At 58.1% G+C, this 12,226-nt stretch overlaps 1 protein-coding gene across 2 annotated transcripts; it reads right to left on the reverse strand.

Moving 5' to 3' along the window:
* Position 1: 1 nt before the first annotated feature.
* LOC133146712 (tyrosine-protein phosphatase non-receptor type 14-like) lies at positions 2-12,045 on the reverse strand. 2 transcript variants are annotated; one of them, XM_061270693.1, is made up of 20 exons: positions 11,591-12,041; positions 8,909-9,259; positions 8,665-8,840; positions 6,633-6,730; positions 6,150-6,217; positions 5,972-6,042; positions 5,818-5,905; positions 5,659-5,747; positions 5,489-5,576; positions 5,342-5,424; positions 5,170-5,233; positions 4,704-4,770; positions 4,155-4,630; positions 2,854-4,032; positions 2,261-2,395; positions 1,965-2,183; positions 1,773-1,901; positions 1,471-1,705; positions 1,226-1,389; positions 2-1,123 (listed from the first exon to the last, which is right to left on the reverse strand). In XM_061270693.1, the coding sequence occupies exons 2-20, from the start codon at positions 9,080-9,082 to the stop codon at positions 995-997; spliced, it is 3,732 nt and encodes a 1,243-aa protein (XP_061126677.1). In that variant the 5' UTR covers positions 9,083-9,259; positions 11,591-12,041; the 3' UTR covers positions 2-994. The 2 variants fall into 2 exon arrangements, 1 of the variants encoding a protein (XP_061126677.1); XR_009711411.1 differs by lacking the exons at positions 2-1,123; positions 1,226-1,389 and having other exon boundaries at positions 1,633-1,705; positions 1,773-1,823; positions 1,902-2,183; positions 11,591-12,045.
* Positions 12,046-12,226: the final 181 nt, after the last annotated feature.

Here is a 12,226-nt window from a genome sequence, read left to right on the forward strand (position 1 = left end):
GTAGAGAAAATAAGGCTTTATTGCATGACGAGCAAGTCCACGTTTACGGGCGAGGAGGAGAATGCAAAACATCCATCCATCCATCCATCCATCCATCCATCCATCCATCCATCCATCCACCCACCCACCCATCCATCCATCCATCCATCCATCCATCCATCCATCCATCCATCCATCCATCCATCCATCCATCCGTATGAACAAACACGCAGGCAGCCAGGAGAAAGACAGGGACAAACCGTGGAATGGCGAGTGACCGACAAGTGCAAAAAAAACACGCACGCAGGCAGGCAGGTGCCTTATACACAACACATACTGCATTTCTACGCTTATATACATTCAAATATAGATTTGTTTAGAAAAAAAACACGCATGCATAGTTGAAGAGGTTGCGCTATTTTTCATAGTAGCAAGTCAGGACAAACTGGTCACGCAACACGAGTGTCTGTACAAAACCAAAATGTGATTTTATAAACACGTTGAAGGATAAATAGTGTCTGGAACCGTTTTGGCTAGGATAGTTGCGGAGACTTACTTGCATGAGGCCCAATTTACAATCACTGCTTTTGCTAACTTTCAGCCCAGTTGATGTAAGGAAGCCAGCGATTCACAGACTTGCCACAAGGGCGGGCAGGCAGGCAGGCAGGCAGGCAGGCAGGCAGGCAGGCAGGCACACCGCGTAGGCGCGATGACATCCTCCACTCTCTTGTTGTTTTTTGAAAAGCAACAGAGTTGGGTTGAGCTGAGCTGAGCTGAGCTGCTTGCTGCCTGTTAAATGATGCAGGCGTATAATTAATAGCGCAGATGGCGCCAGAGCACTACCTTTCTGCTAAAAGAACCTCCTCCCCCCACTTCAAAAAGGTGACCTTGCGCCAAGATGGCGGCAAAGCAATACTAGAATAAATTAGACAGCCAGCTGGACTTTAGCGCCACCTTGTGGCACCTGAAAGGGGTAGAGTGTCTGGAAGAGGGCTGGAAAGCAACCGTTTTAGTTTCAGATGAGGCGAGAATTCTTGAGGAACTGGATGAGGACCCTGTGGACAAACTTGTACTGCGAAACGGTCTGGACCATCAGCATCCGCTGCTGCCTCAAGCCCGAAAGCATGGTGGGGATCTCCACGGGCTAAACGGGATGACAACCGACAATGAGCGAGCGCCATTTGTTTTGGAAATCCTTTGGCGCCACGCAATTGTCTAGCTCGACCTTTTCTTTCAAGGTACCAACCTCGTTGTGCTCCAGGCAACTGATCATCAACTCTGCGAGAATGACCACGCCGGTGCGGCCCGCGCCTGCGCTACAGTGCACCACCACGGGCGGGTTGGGGCTCTTGGAGGTGTCCAGCATGGAGTTGGTGTGCCTCCTCACCGATTGGATCTCCTCCAGGTAGGCTGAGGAGAAGAAGGCGGGGGGGGGATGAAACAGCCAGCCAGAAGCAAGCGCGCACGAGGGGTGGGCGGGCGATCACCCACAGAGGAAGCCCTGCACGTATTGGGGGCAGCCCTGCTCGGGCCAGTCGGTGTACTGCAGGTGCCACACGGTCCGCTCCTGGCCCGACAGCAGGTGTTTGACCTTCAGGCCCGTGGTGGCGTAGCAGCCCGAGTCGGTGCGGAACTTGGTGGTCACCTTGAACTTGCCGTGGGTGGCCGAGTTGTGCTTGGAGCCCAGCTTGGGCCAGTAGCGGTGACTCTTGGAGCGCCCGCCCTCCTGGAAACAGGCGCAAAGCTTGAAACCCAAGCAACTGGCCATCCGAGCGCGCCCGCCACCCGCGTACCTCCTCAGCCGTAACCATGGCGACGACGTTGACGCCCTGCTCCCACACCATCTGCCAGAAATCGGCACAGGTGTTGGCCAGCGGACCCTGGGTGCCGATGTAGTGCCACTCCTCCCCTCGGATGCTCACCTGCCAACAAAACCAGAGAGCGCGTCACGTCGCAGCCGGAGCAAGCCTTCGGTCCGCGCCCACCTTGATATGGGAGGCGTTGATGTAGCCGGTGTTGTTCTCCTTGTTGGGCACCAGCTCCACCCGGTTCTCCTCGTACGGGAGCACGTCGCGGAAGCGGTTGCGCTCGGCATTGTCTGGGAGCGCGGCGGTGCTGACGGCGCCGTCCGCCCTCTTTTTGGGCACCTGCTCGTACTCGCTGAAGACGCGCTCCTCCTCCAGCTTCAGCTCCAACGTGGTGCACTGGCGAGCGGCGACGGGAGCGCTCCATGACTCAAAACTCCAAGGAGCCACTGCGAGCCAGACGGCGGCGGCCTTACCCGTTCGTCATTGGCCGCCTCGGCACCGCCGTCGGCCGGACGCTCGGGGCCGCGGGCCGCGTAGAGGCCGTTGAGGGCGGCCATCGTGAGCGGTCGCTTGGCCGAGTCTGCCGACATCTTCTGCCTCTCCAACGTCTTCAGGAGAGAGGAGAAGGCCGTGGTCACGCTGGCGCCCCGTGGCAGACGTGATAACGTGAAGCACTTTGGCCCGCCCCTCCTTTGGTCTTTGAAACCGGACGGGATTAGTTTGGCTAATCTGCAACGCTATGAAAGCCCCTGGTCACGCCCTCCCTCGTCTGCTTTGGGTACAAATCAAAGCACCGGCACCCAAGGTAACCTTGCCATCTCTTTTGGCACAATGGGAAGAATAGGGACGGACGGGACAGGCGGGCCAAAGCGTAAACTGTGGGATGGGAAGAGGTTTTAGCGGGCCACAGAGCCTCCTTGCGCTACCTCGTGCCGATTATTGCTAATGAGGGGCGAGCCGGGCTGCTAGCAAATAAACACCCTAACCAGGTTGTGTTGTGAATATGGAGCGCGGCCGCTATTTGAGCAAATACCGAGCAACGATGCAGATTAATGTTGAGTCTTACCCTCTGCGCTATCTCCCGCTCCACGATGCTGTCCTCCAAGGAGAACATCTCCGACACGGGCCTCTCCTTGAGCGGCTCCTTCCTCACCCTCTCCTTCACGCTGGTGAGGTCCGGTTCCGAAATGGACGGTCCCAAGACGTTGGCGGCGCTCAGAGCGCCGCCGCTACCCCCGGCGCCAAGCTGGCCGTCCTCAGGCCCCCGAGATGGGCCGGGCTCGGCGGCGACCGGGCGGTTGCGAGCGGGAATGTTGCCGGGGGCTCTGGGAGGGCCCGGGTACTCCGGAGGGGGCTTGTTGGGCAGCTTGGCCAGAGCGGCCTGCAACTGGGCGCTGATGCTGATGTCTTGGTTGAGAGCCGGGATTTGGACGTCCAGCTCGGGCCTCTCTTCTTCTTCCTCCTCCTCCTCCTCCTCCTCTTCATCTTCGTCCTCCTCGCTCTCGCTGCTGTGGATGAGCATGGTGGCGTTGGAGAGAGTCTTTTGATGCTGGTAGGCGGCCACCGGGGCTTCCTTCTGCGGGGGCGTGGGGATGGCGGCGTCTTTGGATGGCGGCGGCAGGGCTTGCTGGGCTTGCTGGGCCATGGGCTGTGGGGGCATGAGGTGCTCCCTCAGAGTATTCCTTCGATGAAGAGGCGCGTTGATGCCCTTGGTGGCCACGCCCTCCAGGCCGGCGCCTCTCATGCCGCCGATGATCACCTCCATGCTGTGCCGCTTGCCCAGGGTGGAGCGGTGCTTGGCGGCGGCGGCGGTGAGCGGCTCGCTGACCTCCTGCAGGGACTGGCGCACCACCGCCGAGCTGTCCGGCTGGAAGGTCTTGACGGACAGCTGCACCATGCGGGTCACCAGCTCCGGGCTGCTGCCCCCCATGCAGCGCAGGCGGTGGCTGGCCAGGTCCGGCGTGCTGGTGGCCGGCCGGAAGGCCGCCGAGGGATACGGCGGCGGGGGTCGCGATACCGGGTGCCTGGCCACGTGAGCCGAGGCGGCGTAGCTCCCTTGTTGTTTGGTGTTAGCCAGCTCGGGCGTGCTGACCGTGTGAGAGATGGAGGTGCCGGCGGCGGCGGCGGCGGCGGCGGCAGCGCCAGGCGCGCCGCTCCCCCCGTTGATGCGTGGCGAGCGACAAGGCCCGCTCCCCGCTGCTCCCTGATGGGGCCCGCCGTGAGACACCGGCTGGCTGTAGCTGATCTACAAGGCAGGAAGCAGCCAACATATGGTCAAGCCCCACGGGCAAATCCCGGGCGGGGCCGCCGCAAGAGGGCAGCTCGCTCGCTCGGTCGGCTGTAGCTTTCCGTCCACGTTTTCCTGACCTGCGCGTAGGGCCCGCCGGGGCTGGCTCCCAGGCCGGGGTAGGGGCCCCGCTCCCTCATTTCGGGCTGGCTGTAGACCAGCGCCTCGGGCTGGCGATAGGCGCAGGCGTTGCTGATGTTGAGACTGCGCAGCGACTGGCTGTGCAGGTCGCGCTGAGCGTGCAGCACGCGCCGCTTCTGCCGCATGACGGCGTCGTACTCGGGCGTGGGCCGGTAGGACGGCGCGATGATGGCGCTGTGCCGGTGGCTGGGGATGTAGTCGGGGCGCATCAGCTCGCTGCCCGGGATGCTCAGGTCGGAGGAGACGGGCGAGGGCGGCACGAAGCTCTGCGAGCGGTTGAGCGAGCTCAGGCTGGGGCTGCTGTAGACGCTGCCGCCGTTGCGGAAGGGGAACTCGGCGGCGACGGCGGCGGCTTGGCAGCGCTCCAGGCTGCTCTCCGACTTGTAGTAGGGCTCCTCGTGGTGGAAGATGCTGTCTACGGGGCGGCAGCACAGCGGGGCTCACACCGGAGCCGACGGACGCTTCGGCCGGCCGGGCGACGACCGTACCTTGAGAGCTCTTTGCGTCTTGGTACTGGGAATGCACCGTCTGGAAGTTGCACGACTGCGGCCGGGGCTGCGAGAAAGGAAGAGAAAAGGGAGCTGTCGGGGAATCCCTTTCAAATATCCACTGCGGGAATAAGACCAACGACGTTAGCGCGCCGCCAGAGTGCTCAATTAGCCGCAAGAGGTCTATCTTTGAGACTTCCCGGCCCGCGTCGGCATATTTGTGGCTGGCGTCATGGTCAACGAGCAGCGCCTGCCTGAGAATCTTCTCCGAGGAGCGGTCATTGTGTCGCATTTAGCTGCCATTGTCAGCGGCCCAGGAGAGGCGTAAATCACCGGCTTGGGTCGGGCCGGGAATCGCAGCCGCGCGCGCACGCACGCACGCACGCACGCACGCACGCACGCCAAGGTCTGTGGCGCGCAAAAACGCAACCAAAAGAAAACAAGAGGCCAGACGCTTGACTCGTACCAGAGAAAGGCGCTGCTGCGTCCAGGTGGGCCTCCTCCTGATTGGCGCCGGAGAGCGAGTGGGCCTGAAGAGACGCACGTGAGGAGGAAGATGAAACAGAGAGCGACTCACCCAGGCGGCGCCGTCACGAGCGCCCCATGTGGACGTATGCGCGCTTGGCGTGCAGACTCACTCTGCGCAAATCTTGTTCTGTTTGTAGAACTTGTGTCTGGCCGTGAACAGACGAGCCATGTACTTGGCCATCTCCATGTCCTCCTGCGGCGGCCCAAAAGATTCATCCAATGTATCGTTTGGCAAGTTGCGTTTTGCCGCGGCTCACCATGTGAAAGATGATGGTGTCGTCGCGACTGGTGATCTCCACCGTGATGGCCGACTTGTTGTGCGCCACGGTGCCGATGTCCTTCCACCTGTTACGCAACCAAAGGCGCCTTTTCACCCGACCGACCGACCGACCGACCGATCAATGGAGCGAGCGAGACCAACGCTGACCTGTGGAGCATGATGGATCGGCCGTTTCTGTGCTTGACAAAGACGCCGACGAAAGACATGCCGATGAAAATGTCGTTGGTGTAGTTGTCCTGCGCGCCGAGAGAGCGCCGTTAAAGTCTGTCGGGGAGACTTGGGAGCGGCGTCGGTCGGACCACGCACCTTAGCGGCGAAACTCTCCTGGCCGAAGCCGTCCAGTTTCTCGATCTCCTTGATGTAGAGCAGCTCCGCTTCGGCCGGCGCCATTCGACTGCAAGCGGAAGGGCGTTAGCGTTTGGCGGCAAAACAATCGAGCCGCCAGTCGGTAGGTCGGTACCAGTGGCTTTTGTGCTCTTCGGCCACCTTCTGCGTCCACTCCTCCAGCACCTCGTCTCCGTGAGGCCAGTTCTAGTCGTTGGCCAGGCCAGAGAGTTGGAAAGGGCGGGCGATTGTGCTGCCGGCGGCGGCGGTAGCACCGGCGGGCAGGCGGGCGGGCGGGCGGTCGGGCTACTCACCACTGGGAAGAGCACGTACTCCCGCAGGAAGTCCTGAGACATGAACTGAGTGAAGTCCCCAAAGTCGGCTGCAAGCAAAGCAAAGCAAGGCAAGGCAAGCGTTTTCTTGATGCTGACGTCAGCAGAAAGTGTCCCGCCCCCCCATCGTAACATGTGACAAGATTTCCACTTTCCCAGGCCCAACATGATGCCGGCCAGTCGGCCGGCCGGCCAGAGCCTCGGACATGTGATAACGCTCTTCCTGCCGTCGGCCAAGACTAACCTTGGTGCTGGCGATAAGCAAACGCTTTGTTTACATTCCGTCCGGAGAGACAGACGGCAAGCAAATGGGAGTGACACTCTGCGTGTGTGTGTGTGTGTGTGTGTGTGTGTGTGTGTGTGTGTGTGTGTGAGATAGCATAGGAAGTGGCGTGGCGTGCACTCTCTCTCGGTGGCCATATTAGGTAGCAAAGTCAAGATGAGCTGAGCAAACTCTTCTCTTACCTTGCACGGCCAGGCCGGCCAGTCTGATGCCCTGCTCCACCGTGCAGTGGAGGCGTCCGTCCAACAACTCCTTCTTCACCTGAAGGTAGTACTGGTACCTGAAACACAAAGGCAAGGCACGTTTGTTTTACAATACCAAGAAGAAAGACGGAAGAAAGGAAGAAAGAAAGACAAACTTGGCAGACGTCATCAACAGAGGAACAAGTGACTCCTTTTGGAGCCCGGCTCGGCGACGCAATGCCCAGACGCAATGCCCAGGCGGACGATGGCGGGCTCGCGGAACGCCAGGGGCCTCGCGGAACGCCAGGGGCCTCGCGGAACGCCAGCTTTCTTGCCATGTCGTGACAAAAGATGACGTTCAACTTCTAGCCATTGGCGCCGTGTTTTGGGGGCCAAGACAAAATCTTTCATTTTCACACTTGCAGTTTCTTTCTTTCTTTCTTTCTTTCTTTCTTTCTTTCTTTCTTTCTTTCTTTCTTTCTTTCTTTTTCTTTCACCATCACCTCAGAGTCTCGTCTCCTTTTTTTAGCAGCTGTCGGGGCGGCCTATAATCGTCCCCGCGCGCCTTCTCCCTCACCCTGTCATTACACCCGTTGGCTGGGATGCCATTCCGTTCCCGTGGCAACCCTCTAATTAGCCAGGCCGCGCCGCCGCGACTTCAGGGAGGGAGGCGGCGGCGGCGGCGGCGGGCGGAGCTTGACGCGGTCGAGAGAGGCGGAGCCGAGGAAGAGCAAAAGCGTCAAACTGTGGCGGACTGTTCAAACAAGGACATTTCACTCATGGCGACATTTGACTCCTCCTAAAGCCCTTTGGGTCAATTTTGGCCTTCACTTTTCCGCGTCGGCACGCACGCACGCACGCACGCACGCACGACGTGGGCCGGTCTTTGCTCATCGCAAAGCAACAATAGCGCCGTTACATTTTGGGCTGGGAAAAGGGCAGCGCTTATTTTGGGAAATAATTACAGTCGGCAGCCGTAGGGAGAGCCGCAGAGCAAACCCGATGGCGAGCGTCACTAGCCCGCCCGCCCGCCCGCCCGCCCGCTCTTTTGACACTGGCCGCTTTCGGCAGCCGAGCCCAAATCAAGAAAACACCCCAAAGCCAAGCCACCGTAGTCTCTGTTTACAACAAAAGAGCATTAGGATTTTTGGGTGTGCGGTGAGTCGAGCCGTGATTACACTTTCGATGGAGTCACCCCCCACCCAGCCCAAGAAAAGAAAACTCGGGAAGGCAGCGGGTTCTAACCGCAGAACCAAAGCAAACAACAAGTCTGGCTGCAATACATTGACATTCTGGACCAATTCACCTCTGCGTGAACCCTGTGAAAATGAGAGCCAGCCGCATTTGAAAACAAGTGTGGCTTCCCACAATTCATTGGCAGCCTATGGCCAGCATTTTCCACTTACTTTTTGCCATTCTTTAGTCATCGTCAACATAAACGACGGGACTGAGAGGATTGTTTACAAGCTTGGAGCGAGCGAGCGGGCGGTGGGTGGGTGGGTGGTTGGGGGCACTTTTGCAAAGCCTGCCCGGCCGGCCGGGGCGGCGCTTAGGGGCCCACAAGCGACGCATTGTGACTAGGTCCTCTGCCAGACGGCAGCTGCCTTCGCCCAGGATTCTTGGGAGGAGTGTGCGTACGAGAGTCTGTTGAGTAAACCAGACGTCGGGCCCATTCTCCAGCCCCCCCCCCGCTCTCCTTTTGCACTTCTGCTTGGAGGAATGTGTGGTCCGCCTCCTACGCTGGACGGCTGTGCCAACATTCCTGACTCACACAAGGAGAAAAAGGAGGGAAGGGCTGAAAGCAAACGAAATACGGGAGCGGAATGAAAATGTGCTGCCGGCCGACGCTGTGCAAGCGTGCTAATAGTAGCAGATTGTCTATGGTTTCCCCTTCCGAACCTTAAGCCCACACCATGCGCACACACAGAAGGCCGCAGGGGATTCCTGGAATGCCAGCCCTTTAGCAGAGCAGATTCTGGCCTCTGCAGAATAGAACAGAACAAAGCTGCGCTCTCTCCTGAGCACCTTTTACCTGGTGGCTTCCTGCTCCAAGCGGGACACGCTGGGCACGTAGAACATGACCCCAAAGAAGAGCAGCGGCTCGTTGCCAAACTTGTCCAGCTGTTTCTTGAGGGGCTTCTCCAACTCCACCCAACGCTGCGCCGGCGCCTGGCTCTTCCCTCGGAACCACAGGCCAAAGTAGGGCGTCTAAAGCCGAGGGGGGGGTTGTCAGAAAGGAGATCTTGGTGGCTAACGCTAACGGAGGGAGGTCTCACCTCGCGCAGTTCCAGCCGCTGCGCCACGGCTTCCAGGCATTCCTGCCCCGTGCTCTCCACAGACAGTGTACATTCGATCACGTTGTTGTCCAGCAGCCGAATGCGCGTCACAAAGTAGTTCTTGCTCAGGACGTTGTAGCGCCGCGTGCGCCGCAGCTTCAGCCGGAAGGGCATGGCAAGTTCAAAGGTCGCGCTGAAGACGGAGCCGCTTCAGGAGCTGCCCACGGCCCCCCTCGCGCCGTGTGGAGGAGAGATGCTCCGCGGCCAGACGCTGGCCCATTCCCAAAGGAGGACCACAGGACAGGACAGGACAGGACAGGACAGGACAGGACAGGACCGCCGCCGCCGCCGCTGGAGACAGAAAGACATAAACACCGCTTGAGGTCTTCAAAAAAACAAAACCGTTTCCATGCCGCTTGTTAGCACGTTCCTTGGTGGCCAATCAATCCAAGGACTGTCGAGACTCGACCGAATCGCTCGATTGTCACTGCGCGGTTTAGCAAAGTGGAGGCCGACAGACAGATTGGCATTTCCAAGAAAATGTCGCACAGATGGGAGGCCAGATGTCTCTTGAAAGATCATCTGCTCATTTTGCTGCACTCCAGCCGGCTCAAACGCACCACACAACTCTCATAGGTGGGAACCCGTGCGGCTCATCGATCCGGACCAAAATCCAAATTCACACATAAAGTAGGGTGCGAGGATGGCCACAAGAAAACAACGTAGAGGAAGAAGCCAGCGCACCGGCACGGCGCAATGACTGCCAGTGGGCGGAGCAAAGGTAGCGCTGGGAAACGGAGGAGGTGCGCCATCTCTTATCATGTCCTTCCAGTTGTTCCCAAGAAGAACGGAAAGGAGGGAAAAAATCAACAGCCGGCCGGCCGGGATCAAGAGCCGCCAAACCGCAGCCCTGCTCACTTTTTCCATGACATTCCCAGCCCGCCAAGCCAAAGCGCCAAGCCAAGGCGCCAAGCCCCCCGCCCGCCCCCCCACACACATTGGGGAGCAAAAAAGGACCTTACAACACAGACGCCTGCTTGTCATCGGCTATCGTGAGCTCAGGTCTATCTGTCGCATGTACGTTTGGTAGTCTCTGGCACATGATAGGAGGCGGGGCTTGCGCTGATTGACATTCCGCCCCTGTGCACCTGCAAAGCATCATACATATCAGGGCAGGTCCAAACACGCTTTGTCACAATGTTGGGGGGGGGGGGGGTTTGTGCACAACGTTTTGAAGCAACTTCACCAAAAACACGCAGACCACGAAAGCATTGGCCCCGCCCCCAGACCACGAAAGCATCGGCCCCGCCCCCAGCCGAGCTCAGTTGGCGCTGCTGGCGAGATGCGGAATTCTTCACAGCTTTCAAATTCTCCGGCAAACCAAAGTGCTGTCCGTGTATTCCCCCCAAACCACTGGGCCTGCTACCATGTCATTTACACAGCGTGCTGTTGGACATGAGACGCAGCCAGATGTCCGTGGGGGAGGGGCACGGCCCCTGCAGCAATATTTGCCTTTAGATGTTTGCCTTTTTTTGTTTTTTTTGTTTTACACGTGCATGTCAAAACACATCGTTCACACGCATACGCATACAAATATGTAAGAGTTGTGCAATGACGCGTTCCAAAACACAAAGGCATTTTACTATGAATGCAATATTTGGGACGGATCTGACTGTGAAGATCCAGGTGATACACGATGGTGTGTCATCGTTTCCACAGGGTAGACAGACTGCTGTCATCTTTTGGAATCAAATCTCCACAATTGAAGAATGATGTATGACCTCATTTAGGGCAAGCACGTCTGAGGTCAGGCCCGGCCGGGGCCAAATTGGCCCTCGCAGAGGAAGATGTACTAAAAGCTATGTTCCTTTTCACCAGGAGATGGCAGCAGAACTGAGGCCGTCCCAATGCAAACTTCACCCCACTCACAAAGTCGTTATGGGTGTCGGGGTGTCCCCCCCCCTTCCCAGCCCATTTCCAAAACGAAGCGCACTTCCAGGACAAGTGGCAAACTTTCGCAGAAATGGAAAAGAAGTCTCGTTGGACTGGCTGGTTTCTAGGGATTCGTCATCAAGAGAACAAAACACGCAAACTACGACGAAGGAAGGCCGTGAAAATGAAAGCATCTCAAAGCTCGGTGGGCGGCCCCCCCTCCAATTGACCCTCGGCAAATCCGGGCCGATCGGATCGTCGTTTTTAACCACGGGTGCTACAAATCCGCTCCACTTTGTTTGTCATTTGCTAATTATTTGATTGTGAAGCTCCAAATGATGGGCTGTGACCTTTGGGCCTTTGTTTGCAGCACTTGGGTTCCAGGTGCTTGCTCCCTTCGCTGTCATTTTCCAGTGAGTCGACCGTGAAGCACCCTGGAAACAACTTTGGCGGACTTTTGTCTCATTTCCAGCAGCACTTTCGGACTCGATGAACCATGTAACAACCAACCAACCCATGGAAGCCAATGCAAGCCACTGCTCCAAACCCCGAGTGTACCTCAGGTACAGGTGTTTACAGAGGGGGGGTAGGGGGAGCAAGTCGTGACGACAATATTTGGGATGCGCCGTCAGCTTCCTTACGTGGCCCAGCCATTTGGCCTGTTTTTTCTTTTTTGGGGTGGGGGGGTGGCGGACCCAACAGTCATTAAAAAAGTAGCACAAACAAACACTTTGCAAGAGTCCAACTCACCCCGCTACATGCCGATGTGGCCCGAAGACACCTCTCTCCGTCTCCTTCTCTCCTTCACACGGAAAACATAATCCCCATCCCGTGTGGATTAGGTTTCCACGTGAAGTGTAGGATTTTGCGACGGACTCTCAGCGGCGGGGAAATCAATCTCAGTCGTAAAACTCGGTTTGGTGGCGCCAGGGAAGGGAAGGGAAGGGAAGGGGAAAAAACGTTTTCGGCGGGTCCAAGTCGGAGTTGAACGGCACCAAAAAAAGGCTTACGAGCCGTCGTCTCTCTCACGAGTGAGTGGGTCGTGGCGGAGAGCGAGTGGAGTGGAGTGGGGAAAGCGACGTGGTCTCGCTGGGGCGTCTTTGCTAGGCTATGCGGTGCAGTGCGATGCGATGCGGTCCAGTCCAGCAGAGGAGCCGCTGCTTGCCCTCCGTGGGCGTTCTGGACACGAGTGGGCGGGCGGGCAAGGTCGAGACGGAGTCGCTAGATGCGTTCACGAGCAGCGAATAATGTCGGTGCTCGTGAACGCAGCTCATTTTTGCAAAGTGGCCATTTTGCAGTAGCCACACGTTTTTGTTCTTACACATATACACGCACTCTATACAAGTTGTTTTAAGATGCAAAAACAACATTTCAGTAATAACTTGA

Source organism: Syngnathus typhle, linkage group LG22 (genome assembly GCF_033458585.1).
Source record: "Syngnathus typhle isolate RoL2023-S1 ecotype Sweden linkage group LG22, RoL_Styp_1.0, whole genome shotgun sequence".
NCBI lineage: Eukaryota > Metazoa > Chordata > Actinopteri > Syngnathiformes > Syngnathidae > Syngnathus > Syngnathus typhle.